This window comes from Carcharodon carcharias, chromosome 20, assembly GCF_017639515.1.
Source record: "Carcharodon carcharias isolate sCarCar2 chromosome 20, sCarCar2.pri, whole genome shotgun sequence".
In the NCBI taxonomy this organism is placed as follows: domain Eukaryota; kingdom Metazoa; phylum Chordata; class Chondrichthyes; order Lamniformes; family Lamnidae; genus Carcharodon; species Carcharodon carcharias.
Genome location: NC_054486.1, coordinates 100,351,706 through 100,364,291, shown reverse-complemented (window position 1 = coordinate 100,364,291; position 12,586 = coordinate 100,351,706). Strand labels below are relative to the sequence as shown.

The window sequence follows — 12,586 nt, the reverse complement described above, 5'->3', positions numbered from 1 at the left end:
CATGTGCAAGGTTATCCCTCTGCTAACAGTGCTTGTCTGCCTTCCAGAAACACAAGCTTTTTGTTGGTTGAAGGCTCAGCTGGCCAAGGTGGTTTCATTTCTGAGATAGTCTGATGAGCTAGGCTCCCAGTGGCCAGCTTTTCAGACCAGGAAATCTATAGTTACTCTTGGCACTATATTTAACAAAAATGTTAGTGTGAAGGATGTTGTCAAAATTTAAATTAAATGTTTCTAGTTTTTGTTACAGTTATGCCTTTAAATTTGATATACCACAGGACAACAGCATAGTAATTAGTAACCTGAGAGGTCTTACAGGAACAGCCCCTCAGTTTATCATACAAGAGTTGCAACTCATAAGGAAGTTGTGACGAAATGAGTGTCTAGTTATGGCAGGACCTTACACGTACCACAGTGATTGAAGTACTTCATTTGAACCCTCAAATTCAAACTTGTCCAAGAGTTAAATAATAGATGGGTCACTTCGAAGCTCAATCATGGTTACAATTGAAAGTCTAGATTTGAATTAAAGGAAGACTACCCACCCCTTTTCCACCTCCACAACTTCTTCAGTGCTAGCTTTAAATTTTTATCTTCCCCCTCCCTGCCATCTTCACAGTCTGTTCTCCTAGCATCTGAAAGAATACAGGTCCAGGGTAAACAAATGACATGCACACCTATTGACCAGATTAGCTTGGCTGAGGATAGTGGCCTCCTATATTAATTCTTCACAGGTTAAAATGCCTGTCCCTGTCCCTTCCTCTGCTCATTATCTGTTAGCACAGCCAATACTGGTTCGGAATAGGAAGGTTTTACATTCCAGTGCTCTTTTTTAAATGATAACATCAAAATCAACTTCAAAATTGAGCTTCTATATAAGAAACAAATCCATACTTGGAATCAAATCTGGTGCTTTGGTGTAAGACAATGTTTGGACATAGTAACTTTAAAAAAAAATCTAGTCTCAATATTACAGTATCTATGATTAATAGTAATCATGTTTTGTTTTTGTTCCTTTATTCTTTCATGGGATGTGGGCATTACTGACAAGGCCAGCATTTGTTGCCTGTCCCTAATTGCACTTGAACTAAGTGGCTTACTAAGCCATTTCAGAGGGCAGTTAAGAGTCAACCACATAGCTGTGGGTCTGGAGTAAGACAAACCAGTTAAGGATGGCAGATTTCCTTCCCTAAAGAGCCTTAGTGAACCAGATGGGTTTTTACAACAATCAATGATAGTCTCATAGTCACCATTACTGAGACTAGCTTTACATTCCAGATTTATTGACTGAATTCAAATTCCACCAGCTACTGTGGTGGCATTTGAAACCATGTCCCCAGAGCATTAGCCTGAGTCTCTGGATCACTGGTGCAGTGGCATTACCACTGTAGCACCATCTCCCCTTCCTGTTTTTAAAAAAAAAATCAGGTGTATTTAATAAAGGTTTAGAACTGATCTACAATGTCATTTTTTTCATGCAGATTTATGAATTCAGTTACAGTGGAATTGTTAATACCAAGAAGGATTAAGTATATCAAAGTTGCTCCCAAACTCCAACAGAAGGGAGCATGGCACAATTATCACCGTGATATGTTTTGGGATACTGAGGATTTCCACAGTCAGATGGCAATACCACCGGAAGTTTTTTTGGAAGGCCCATAGCCATTTCTACAGTTTTATTTTCTAATCATTGTACCCGAGAAGAGTCAAAAAATATAGCTTTTGCCTTCTGCCCCCCGACCCCACCTTTCTTATGAATTAATTAATGAGACCTCCACAACGAAGGGGACATGATTACTGACACACATCATCTCCAAGTTGATTTGTGGGTGGAATCCAGTTTGGAACTGGAGTTAATTCCTCTCTCAGCAGCTATAAATCAGTGTTTTCATTGAATAGTAACAGAATCATACAGATCAGTACCCCTGTAAATAAAAGTGTCTTTTATTATGTTTGCTTTTCCATTCATGGAGTAGTCTTCAGTGACTGGATGAGGTGGAATGCTGCTCCTAATGCCCAGCTAGTTTCTATATTATTGACTTTCTTGGCCAGCTGTGGAAATAGGAAATGGAAGGATGAGAAATGCTGCAACAAAATAAACCATCTGGAGCAAGCCATAAAACGCAAACAATCTGGGGCAGAGTTGAGTAGAAAGAGTCACAACAATAAGATTCTTCAATTTTATCTTAGGGCAGAATTTTTTGGATGACAAGGTTTCTTGCTCTGCTGCTGAAAAAGTCTGTGGGAACCCTGTCCCTGCTCCTGATGAATGCCTCACAGCCATTTGATGCCCTTTGGGGCATTAATTAGCTGGAGATGGGCCTTCTGCCCTTATCTGGGGAGGAAGTCCTATCTCAGAGAGCTGCCAGCCAACATAATTGGGACACACCAGCCAAAGGCCCAAGCAGGCTAACCTGCCAGGCTTACCCTGTCTCTGACCACCTTCCACCAGTTTAACCATTGCAGTCAGGTGGCAAGTGGCCATTAATTAGGGAGAGGGCTGGTAGCCTGCCCTGGGACTTGCCTATCTCCTATAAAATCACTGCAAGGTCTGGGGCAGGCAGGGGATCATAGAATTCTGCCCTTAATATTGTAAACGATCCAGATTCTATGTTCAATCTAGTGTCAATGATATGTAATTGTGGGGTCTAATTTAGCTGAAGTATGCATTTAATTCCCTTGGTCCTTTTGGATTTTCTCAACCTTACTTTCAAATGATTTTATTTTTAATAATTTCTTTGAATTTATCTGGATCCCCCTCCCCATTGACTATGTTTATATATTTTTAAAAAGGAGGAAAGAGTAAAAAGACCTAAAACCTGAAAAAGTAGGAGTTTAAAATTAGCAGTGCAAAACGACTTTAAAAAACCCTACCAATGTTATAATAAGCATTGAATACCAGATAATATACATTGAAAATGGGTGCATTTGATAGATAAGGTTCACAAAATGGCTGCTGTTTTTAAATTGCTAATGGTCAGCTAGGAGTGAACAACAGATTAATCCTGTACCCTGAAAGAGTTTATAGTTTAATCTTTGGACTTGTCTGATTAATGTGTAAAATAGTATTGGTAACCCTGTGTTATTAATAGCCAAGACTAAGTTTAGAAACTTAATAACAAAAGGAACCATTATTGTGAAACTCCCAATTGAGCCGCTAGCAACCTTTCTTGCAAACTGCCTCTCGCACTCCTGGAATTGAAGTCAGTATTAGTGCCATGTTTACCTGTAGTTCTGTGTTATCATAGAATCCAAATCCTTCTTTGAGTAAGACAGTGATGTATGTTAGATCCATGCATAGGAAGGGACTGCCTCTGGTCGCCTCGTTTAAGTCTTCACACACTGAGGAATTCAAAGTTCATAATTAGGCTGCAGGAAAACAGGAGTGACTCACTTCCACTCGGATCTGTTAGAAGGACTGTATTTACAAGCTCACCACAGCTGGCAATCACTTTCCTTTTTCTTAATGTACATGTTTTGACTCCCTTACATAGGGCAATCCCTTCAAAATAGGCCATTTGGCCGAAGAGGTCCATGCTGGTGTTCATGCTCCACATGAACTTCTTCCTGCACTTCTGTATCTAACCCCAGCATATCCTAATCCTCTGTGTACTTATCTAGCTTCCTCAAATGCATCCATGCTATTCACCCTAACTGCTCTTGTGATAACAAGTTTCACATTTTACCCAGTGGCTAGAAAAGTTTCTCCCAAATTTGTTATTGGATTTATTAGTGCAGATCCTAAATTTACTACCCCTAGTTCTAGACTCTCCCACAAGTGGAACAGCTTTCCTATGTCCACCCTAACAAACTTCACCAAAATTTTAAAGACCTCTATTTGTTCACCCCCTCGGCCTTTTCTAGAGAAAAAAAGACCCAGTTTGTTCAGTCTTTTCTGATAGCAGAACTAAGTTGTACCTATCATCTGTGTAAATTGCCATTTGTACCTTCTCCAATGCCTCTAACTCCTTCATATAATTATGGAGGCCAGAACTGTGCTTGAGGAGTATTTGAGGAGAAAGACAAGTTAAGCTTTGCTTTTGATTTGACAGCATCACAAACAATGTTACTCATGCTTGCAAATTTGGTTTGTTGCCTTTTCATGGAATAATTCTTTAAACAGGTTTAAATTTTTTTACAATACCTAGTGGTGTTTACGGCTTGGGATGTTTGTGTTGCTAGCAAGGCTGGCAATTATTGCACATTCCTAGTTACCCTTGAGGTGGTGGTAGTGAACTGCTGCAGTGTATGTAGTGAAGGCATTCCCTCAATGTTATTAGATAGTTTGTTCACCTCCCTGTCTGTCACTTCTGTCCATTTAGGAAGGCAATAACCTCTGACAAAAAGCAAAAATGTTCCATCTAAAAGAAAAGAATTTATGTTGAAGAAGGACTCCTTTCTACACTTTCCTCCCTAGCCCCCATATACGAACTTCCAAAGCAAGATTTTTAGTAAGGGTTGTAATGGAATCAAGTCTTTCACTCAAAAGAATGTAGTATAAAGCATTGTAGGAAGTGCTGTAATCTTTGGTGGCAGGGAGTAGCCTGTTCTTAATGACAACCAGTTCTATTTAGTTAAGGACAGGGTACAAACTTTTTACAGAATCGCCTTTAAGCACAGATGATTCCTACTTAAGAGGCCAAATAACAAAAATACCTTCCACTGCTTTCATTTTAAAATCCTTCACAAGTATAACGCCACCCTTCTCACCATCTAAAAAGTAAATAAGAAAAATAAAGCTTTTGGAAACTGTCTTCAGACATATGTAGAAGAATGAGGTCAAAAAAATAATTCTAATTGCCCACGCACCAATCATTCCTGCATCCACAGCTCGATCATAGTAATACGAGAAGGCATAGAAACTCCTGCGTTTGATTTCATCTTGCTGGTCAAGTTTCTTTCGTATCACCTTTGTAACTTCAGTGTAGCAGGAGTGGAAGCCAGAGGGAACTGTGATTACAAATACAAAGACTTGCATAGTGCCTTTCAGCCAATGAAGACTTTTGACATGTGGTCAATGTTACAATATAGGAAACACAGCAGCAAATTTGCATGTAGCAAACTTCCAATAACAGCAATGTGACGATGGCCAGATAATTGGTTTTAGTGATGTTGATTAGGAGATAAATATTGGCCAAGACACCTGAGCTAACTCCACTCATGTTCTTCAAAAGTGTCATGAGATCTTTTATGCTCACCTGAGAGAGCAGACAGTTTAACGTCTCATTTAAAATATGGTACCTCTGACAGTACAATATTGCACTGGAATATCAACCTAAACTTTTGTGCTCAAGTCTATAGAGTAGGACTTGAACCCAGAACCTTCTAAGTCAGAGGCAACAGTGCCACCAACTGAGCCACCGCTAACACAAACAACTTTACATAGGTCCTTCCCAGCCGAATCATAACATTTCCCTTCTCTAGGCCGGAACACACAAGCAAATTTTAATGGCCCTCAAATCATGACCGAAGTCAGTAAACATAGAACAGATCAGGAATAAATCATGACTCAATCTTCATTTGTACAGTAACAGTACCATGACATGCTCTTGTATGTTTAAAAAAAGTACCACCAGGGCAGCCTGACATACTCTCTACTTCAGAGTAGACACCCAAGATAAGCAGAAGACAGTAACCCAAGTGCAAGAGTCAAACTCAAGCAGTTTTATACACATTGTCTGAGCAGACATGTTATTCCAGTTGTAACTTGGGTAAAGTATAAAGATGTTTGCTTTAAAATTTATGATTTATTTTTAAATTAAACAAAATAGAAAAATAAACCTTGTCCCAGTTTGATGCACTGCACAATCTAAAAGCAGTACTGAGCTCTATTGATGCAATGTAGGGTCTGAACCTACAATATGGCAGTACAGCTCCTATTGGTTTTTTGAAAAGAAGACTTCACCTGTGGTGAAAAACCAATCGGTTATACTCTGGAGAGGTAATACACAGGTTCCTACAGTTCCGAAAAGTGTGGTTTGAGTTCAGCTGCGCTGAACAGATGCCAGATGGTTTACCACTCGGGGAGTAAATGTGATGTAAAGGATATAATAATGTAGAAGATTATACTCTTGGCTCTTTGGTGAAAGCCATTACCATGGATGTGTTGCGCAACCAATTTATTTGGAAGCATGGCCTTGTGAGATATTCTTATTCACTGAGGTTCAGTTTATGGGAAGATTGAACTAGGTTCTGTGCAATCACAGTTGCCTAATTGTGGGGCAACATTGTCCTACCTTCCTTCATTCCTCCAAACTTATAGTTGATTCCACCAAATTTCCATTCAGCTTTCAAAGCCTGTGGTAAACATGAACTCCTATATCTTCTGCTCTCACCATCTGAAAGGAAGAATGGACAGTGGGAGGATACAATAAAAAGAAATCAAAACTACACAAGGTTTAAAGAAACAAGTGAAAATTGTCCACAGTAACATTCACACATTAAAAGTCCTAACAAGATAATGGAAAGAACCCACTTACTTTTCCCTCACACAAGAACAACAAAGTGAGAGTATCAAGAGTTCATCTCAAGATTTAACAATTTTTGATCATGGATTCTATTCTATTTATTAAATTGGATGGAAAGCTGAGCAGAGAAGTACATAAACCGTTAAGTTCCATTGAGTGTTGACCGTTGCACTCCACAATTCTTCCTCAACAGACAACAGGAAGAGCAGTGGCCCTAGGAGGTTCCCCTCTTTTTGGGGGAGTGGGGGTTGCCGGGGGGGGGAGAGATGAAAGTCACCTCAGCCTCAACTGCAGCAATAACCTAGATCTCCAGGCAATTTTACTGTGACACTGCATTTGTACTAAAAATACAGTTTCCACCTCAACAACAACAAAATTCCTGGGAAGGAATTCTCCCATTGCAAAATGAAGTGAGAAAACTGAAAATTGTGCTATTTTTATGATCTGGAAGTCATGTAAATTAGACAAGAAAAGGAGCTACCCTAATTACACAAACACCCCCAATGTCTCAAGACAGAAGTGTAACACGTAGTTCAGCAGTGGCCCATACCAATTCTGGATTTACTTTCCAGCCTGTGTGGTTAATCTCAGCGAGAACGGTGGTAGCACACCACAATTGGCCTCAGCTTCCCTTGCGTTGGGGGAGCGAGTGGCAATAAGGAGGGAAAATACATGGCACTTGAACTCAAGACCAAATCTGGATTTGGTTTGGATATACCCATCATGACTGAAATAACCATTGAGTTGTTTCTGTATTGCTGATATAGCAGCTTCTAAACCCATGACCTCCACCACTCAGAAGAACATGTGAAGCAGATGTATGGGAACACCCCTACTTTCAAGTTCCTCTCCAAGCCTCACAGCATCCTGACTTGGAACTATATCACGGTTCCCTCACTGTCACTGAGTCAAAATCCTGGAACTCCCTCCCGAACAGCACTGTGGGTGTACCTTCACCATTTGGACTGGAGTGGTTCAAGAAGGCAGCTCACCACCACCTTCTCAAGGGCAGTTAGGAATGAGCAATAAAAATGCTGGCTGAGCCAGCGACACCCATGTCCCATGAAAGAATTTTTTAAAAATTCTCCAGTGAAAATTGAATGGATTCCAGAGCACTGGGAGTCCGCATATACACTTACTGCAACATAAGTGATTGTGTACAATGTGAATTTGCTTCTACTTCCTGTCCATCAAATTCTGTCAACAACAAAAAGCTTACCTGGATTCCTAACTCAATGGAACATCAAGGTAAGCAATTATGATCCAGAGGGACAAATGGGGTGGGAAAGGTCTAACACTTCAAATTTTACCAATTTAGGCAGTAATTAAAACAAGACTGCACATACCTTTTGCATCCAATGCTCCCAGTACAGCCAGTCTTGCTACTTTCAGTCCAAAACCTAAATAACTAATAGTCAAAAATACAGGATATATCAGGATCTTCTTCAAGAATCATACCGATATTCTAGTCTTCTTATCGTGTCCACGGACAGTCCATACATGGCCCAGCCAGAAATGGACACATTTTTGCATCTTGTTGTTAAATTTGGCAAGATCTGCAACAGTGCAGGGTTCCTCTAGTGATAGACATTGCAGGAGATGTTGCATAGTCTGTGATATTCTAATAAACATGCATTATAATTTTATTTTTGCAGAAGTAAATGAAACTATTTTGTTTCAGTGTTGATCATGGCTATTAATCCTTGGTAGCCAAAATAAGAGGGACCCTAATCCACTTTTGGTTGAAGAGAGTGGTTAACCTGGCAGTGCTGCAGCTGTTTTATCGTAAACGCACCACTGTCTTCCTCAAAGGGGCTTGGCAAGCACATGCACTGCATGATATGGAATGTAATCTTGCTGACTAGAAAGATCCTAGGTTTAGACCCTGGTGAGACCTGGTTTAGTTGATCTCACTGCATCACAAGTGAACTGAGTGTCTCTGGACTAAATGTTATGGTTGGCAGAGTTGGAACTGTTGAATCGGAGGGGAAAAGGGAACCAAAAAAGGTTCTCCTTCCTGATCATTATAAATTAACCCCAGGTAGAAAGTGCACACAAATGCTTTGAGTGAGGGCAGATAAGGATCCGCTGTGTTGATCCCAACACATCTACTGTCTAAGCTCACAATGGAAGAGAAGCCATTTCATCATAGAATGGTTACAGTATAGGAGGAGGAAATTTGACCCATTGTGTCTGTGTTGTATCTCCAAATGTAGGCCTGCAATGTTTTTCTCTTCAAATAATTATCCAATTCTCTTTTGAACGCCTCTAATGAATCTGCCTTACCACCATTTGACACTCCTCAGATACTGAAGCAGCCCAAGCCCATATGCAGCAAAACCTGGACAATATTCAGGCTTGGACTGATGAGTGGCGTAACATTCATGCCACACAAGTGCCATGCAATGACCATCTCCAACAAAAGAGATTCTAACTACCGTCCCTTGACATTCAATGGCATTACCATCACTGAATCCCCCACTAACATCATCGGGGGGGGGGGGTTTACCATTAACCAAACACTTGAACTAGACCAGTTATACAGATACTGTGACTGTAACAGCAGGTCAGAAGCTGGGGAATTCTGCAGAAAGTAACTCACCTCCCAACTCCCATAAGCCTGTCCACCACCTACAAGACACAAGTCAGCAGTGTGATGGAGTACTCTCCACTAGCTTGGATGAGGGCAGCTCCAACAACACAAGAAGCTCAACATCATCCAGGACAAACTTATTTGGTTTATTTGGACTTTCAGAAGGCTTTCGACAAAGTCCCACATAAGAGAGTGGCGTGTAAAATTAAAGCGCATGGGATTGGGGCTAGTGTAATGAGATGGATAGAAAACTGGTTGACAGACAGAAAACAAAGAGTAGGAAATAAACGGGTCTTTTTCCGAATGGCAGGCAGTGACTAGTGGGGTATTGCAGGGATCGGTGCTGGGACCCCAGTTATTCACAATATATTTTAATGATTTAGATGAGAGAATTAAATGTAATATCTCCAAATTTGCAGATGACACAAAGCTGGGTGGGAGGGTGAGCTGTGAGGAAGACGCAGAGATGCTTCAATGTGATTTGGATAAGCTGAGTGAGTGGGCAAATACATGGCAGATGCAATATAATGTGGATAAATGTGAGGTTATCTATTTTGGTAGCAAAAAACAGGAAGGCATATTATCTGAATGGCTATAAGTTGAGAGGGTAATGTACAACGAGCCCTGTGTGTCCTTGTACACCAGTCGCTGAAGGTAAACATGCAGGTGCAGCAGGCGGTAAAGAAGGCAAATGGTAAGTTGGCCTTCATAGCCAGAGTATTCGAGTACTGGAACAGGGATGTCTTGCTGCAACTGTACAGAGCCTTGGTGAGACCACACCTGGAATATTGTGTGCAGTTTTGGTCTCCTTATCTGAGGAAGGATGTACTTGCTATAGAAGGAGTGCAGAGAAGGTTTACCCGACTGATTCCTGGGATGGTGGGACTGACACACGAGGAGAGATCGAGTCGATTAGGATTATATTCGCTGGAGTTCAGAAGAATGAGAGGGGATCTCATAGAAACCCATAAAATTCTAACAGAACTAGGTAGGGTAGATGCAGGAAGGATGTTCCCGATGGTGGGGGAGTCCAGAACCAGGGGTCACAGTTTGAGGGTATGGGGTAGACCATTTAGGACTGAGATGAGGAGAAATTTCTTCACCCAGAGAGTGGTGAGCCTGTGGAATTCGTTACCACAGAAAGTAGTTGAGACCAAAACATTGTATGCTTCCAAGAAGGAGTTAGATATAACTCTTGAGGCAAAAGGGATCAAAAGGTATGGGGAGAAAGCGGGAGCAGGCTATTGAGTTGGACGATCAGCCATGATTACAATGAATGACAGAGCAGGCTCGACGGGCCGAATGGCCTACTCCTGCTCGTAGTTTCTATAAAGTAGCCTGTTGATTGTCACCCCATTCACCACCTTAAACATTCACTCCTGCATCAGATGCACTGCAGCAATTCATCAAGGCTCCTTCAAAAACACCTTTGAAACCCGTGATCTCTACCATCTGGACAAAGGCAGCAGATGCATGGAAACACCACCATCTGCAAGTTCCCCTCCAAGCCACACAGCATCCTGCCTTGGAACTATATCATCATTCCTTCACTGTCACTGGGTCAAAATCCTGGAACTCCCTTCCGAACAGCACTATGGGTGTACCTACACCACATGGACTCCGGCAGTTCAAGAAGGTGGCTCACCACACCTTCACAAGGGCAATTAGGGATGGGAAAAATGCTGGCCTAGCCAGTGAGGCTGACATCCAGTGAAAGAATTAAAAAAACAAGCTCAGGCAATGCAACATGGTTCCGTTTTGAAAAGTCTTCCCAATACAGAGGTTAAACCGACTGGCTTGTATTTCCTGAGCTTTCCCTTACACCCTTTTTGAACAAGGGTGTAATATTTGCAATTCTCTGGTCCTCTGGCAACATCCTTGTTTCTAAGTGGGATTGGCAGATTACAGCCAGTGCCTCTGCAATTTCCACCCTTACTTTCCTCAATATGCTCAGATCAGTTTGAATGAGACACCAGAAGGTCGCTTAGATGTAAGGTGTAAAGAAGATATGGAAGATGCAGCAATTGTTTAGTTGAGTCACAAAATGGATCCCATTGTCATAAGGCATCAAAATGGAGAAAAACCTGGACTATCAATCTTACAAGAGATACATGCAAATTAAATAGCATAGAAAATCCAAACTTAACACAGCAACAACAGGTCAAAGGTGCAAACCAGCTAAATACAAGAGGCAGAATGCCTGTGTCTGAACAGGTAGGTCCAGGCCTCAATTAAAATTGGGCTTCAGGTTTCATGAATAATTGGAACAAAGTGCCAGTACCAGTCATACCTTGAGGGGCAGCTAGCCCATGTCAACAGACCCAATTTGAATTACCTGCCTCTTGGGCAGTGGTCCTAAGGTAAGTCTGAGGAGAATGAGGGAGAAATGACTGCAACACACGAGTGTTATGGTGTCACAGAGGAGAAGTCTCGTTTCCCTTGACTCCACATAGAAGTGATTTAGAAAAAAAATACCTAACTTTTACTTGCAGCCAATTGTAAAGCACATCCATGGCAGGAAAACCTGCGTGGAGGAGGCCCAGCTTAATGTAACTGTCAGGAAGATATAATAATTCTCATAATATTATTGGAATTTATTGTAAATAGAGTAATAGTGGGATGTGTCTATATGTGTGTGTGTGTGTGTGTGTGTGTGTGTATGTATGTGTGAGAGAGAGAGAGAGAGAGAGAGAGATTTAATTGAATTAGATCCAGCTACCTGTGTGCTTTGATGTCAGAAGAGAAGTTAGGTTTGAAATGTTAATTAGGTAAACATGGGGCAGTATAGAATCATAGGTGTCAAGGGAACATTTTCATTTTTAAATAAACCAGACTGGATTGTTTTCAAAAGAGGGAGTAAAATGCATCACCTAGCCAGATGAAGTTTAGAAAGTGTCTGTTTACTTTTCCAAAGATACTGGTGAAACTTAATGCTATGAGACGTTTTTATTATCAGGGAGATAAAGTCCAAAGACATAGTGAAACAATGGGTATTTGCTTTCAAAGGGGAAAATATGTATAAAGGAGCACAGGCTGTGTGTAATGGTAGGCATTTTAAGATCTTACAAGTGTGAAAAAGCCTTCAGTATCTATGCCTCAAGCTACTGTCTCCAGGCACTGAAGTTACGAGAACTCACTTTGAATTTGACTTGTTCAGAGTTTCATGTTTCGTTGCCTGAGTCTTTTAAAATCTATGCGTCTTACTGTTGCCTTAATGAAAGTGTAACCGGGAGTTAGATTCATTGGGGAGTTAGAAGTTATCAAAGTAGTAATTTGTAGATCTATGTATGTATTTAAAATCATTTCTCTCATTAATAAATGTTTAATCTAGTGTTGTAAAAACCTATAACACCTGGTGGTCTTATTACTACTGAATTCAAGGCATGCATCTCGGAATTTATACAAACTGAAAATTAGTTGTGACAGTTGTTTCAAGTTCCATCTGGGATTTGAATAACTCAGCATTTACCATCTGCTGCGTCATAACAGTAAATCAGTGGTCAAGTGTTAGGCGCCTTAATAACATATA

General features: G+C 40.8%; 1 protein-coding gene across 2 annotated transcripts in view; it reads right to left on the bottom strand.

Moving 5' to 3' along the window:
* Nucleotides 1–1,917: 1,917 nt before the first annotated feature.
* The window catches only part of entpd5a (ectonucleoside triphosphate diphosphohydrolase 5a), a 37,495-nt gene continuing 26,826 nt past the window's right edge, over nucleotides 1,918–12,586 (bottom strand). For both annotated transcript variants that reach the window (XM_041215313.1, XM_041215312.1), the window contains exons 9-14: nucleotides 7,811–7,872; nucleotides 6,234–6,335; nucleotides 4,807–4,947; nucleotides 4,654–4,710; nucleotides 3,224–3,339; nucleotides 1,918–2,049 (exon numbers count right to left, since the gene is read on the bottom strand). In XM_041215313.1, the coding sequence (XP_041071247.1) occupies nucleotides 1,963–2,049; nucleotides 3,224–3,339; nucleotides 4,654–4,710; nucleotides 4,807–4,947; nucleotides 6,234–6,335; nucleotides 7,811–7,872 (565 nt within the window). In that variant the 3' untranslated portion in view covers nucleotides 1,918–1,962. The remainder of the gene's footprint in view (nucleotides 2,050–3,223; nucleotides 3,340–4,653; nucleotides 4,711–4,806; nucleotides 4,948–6,233; nucleotides 6,336–7,810; nucleotides 7,873–12,586) is intronic.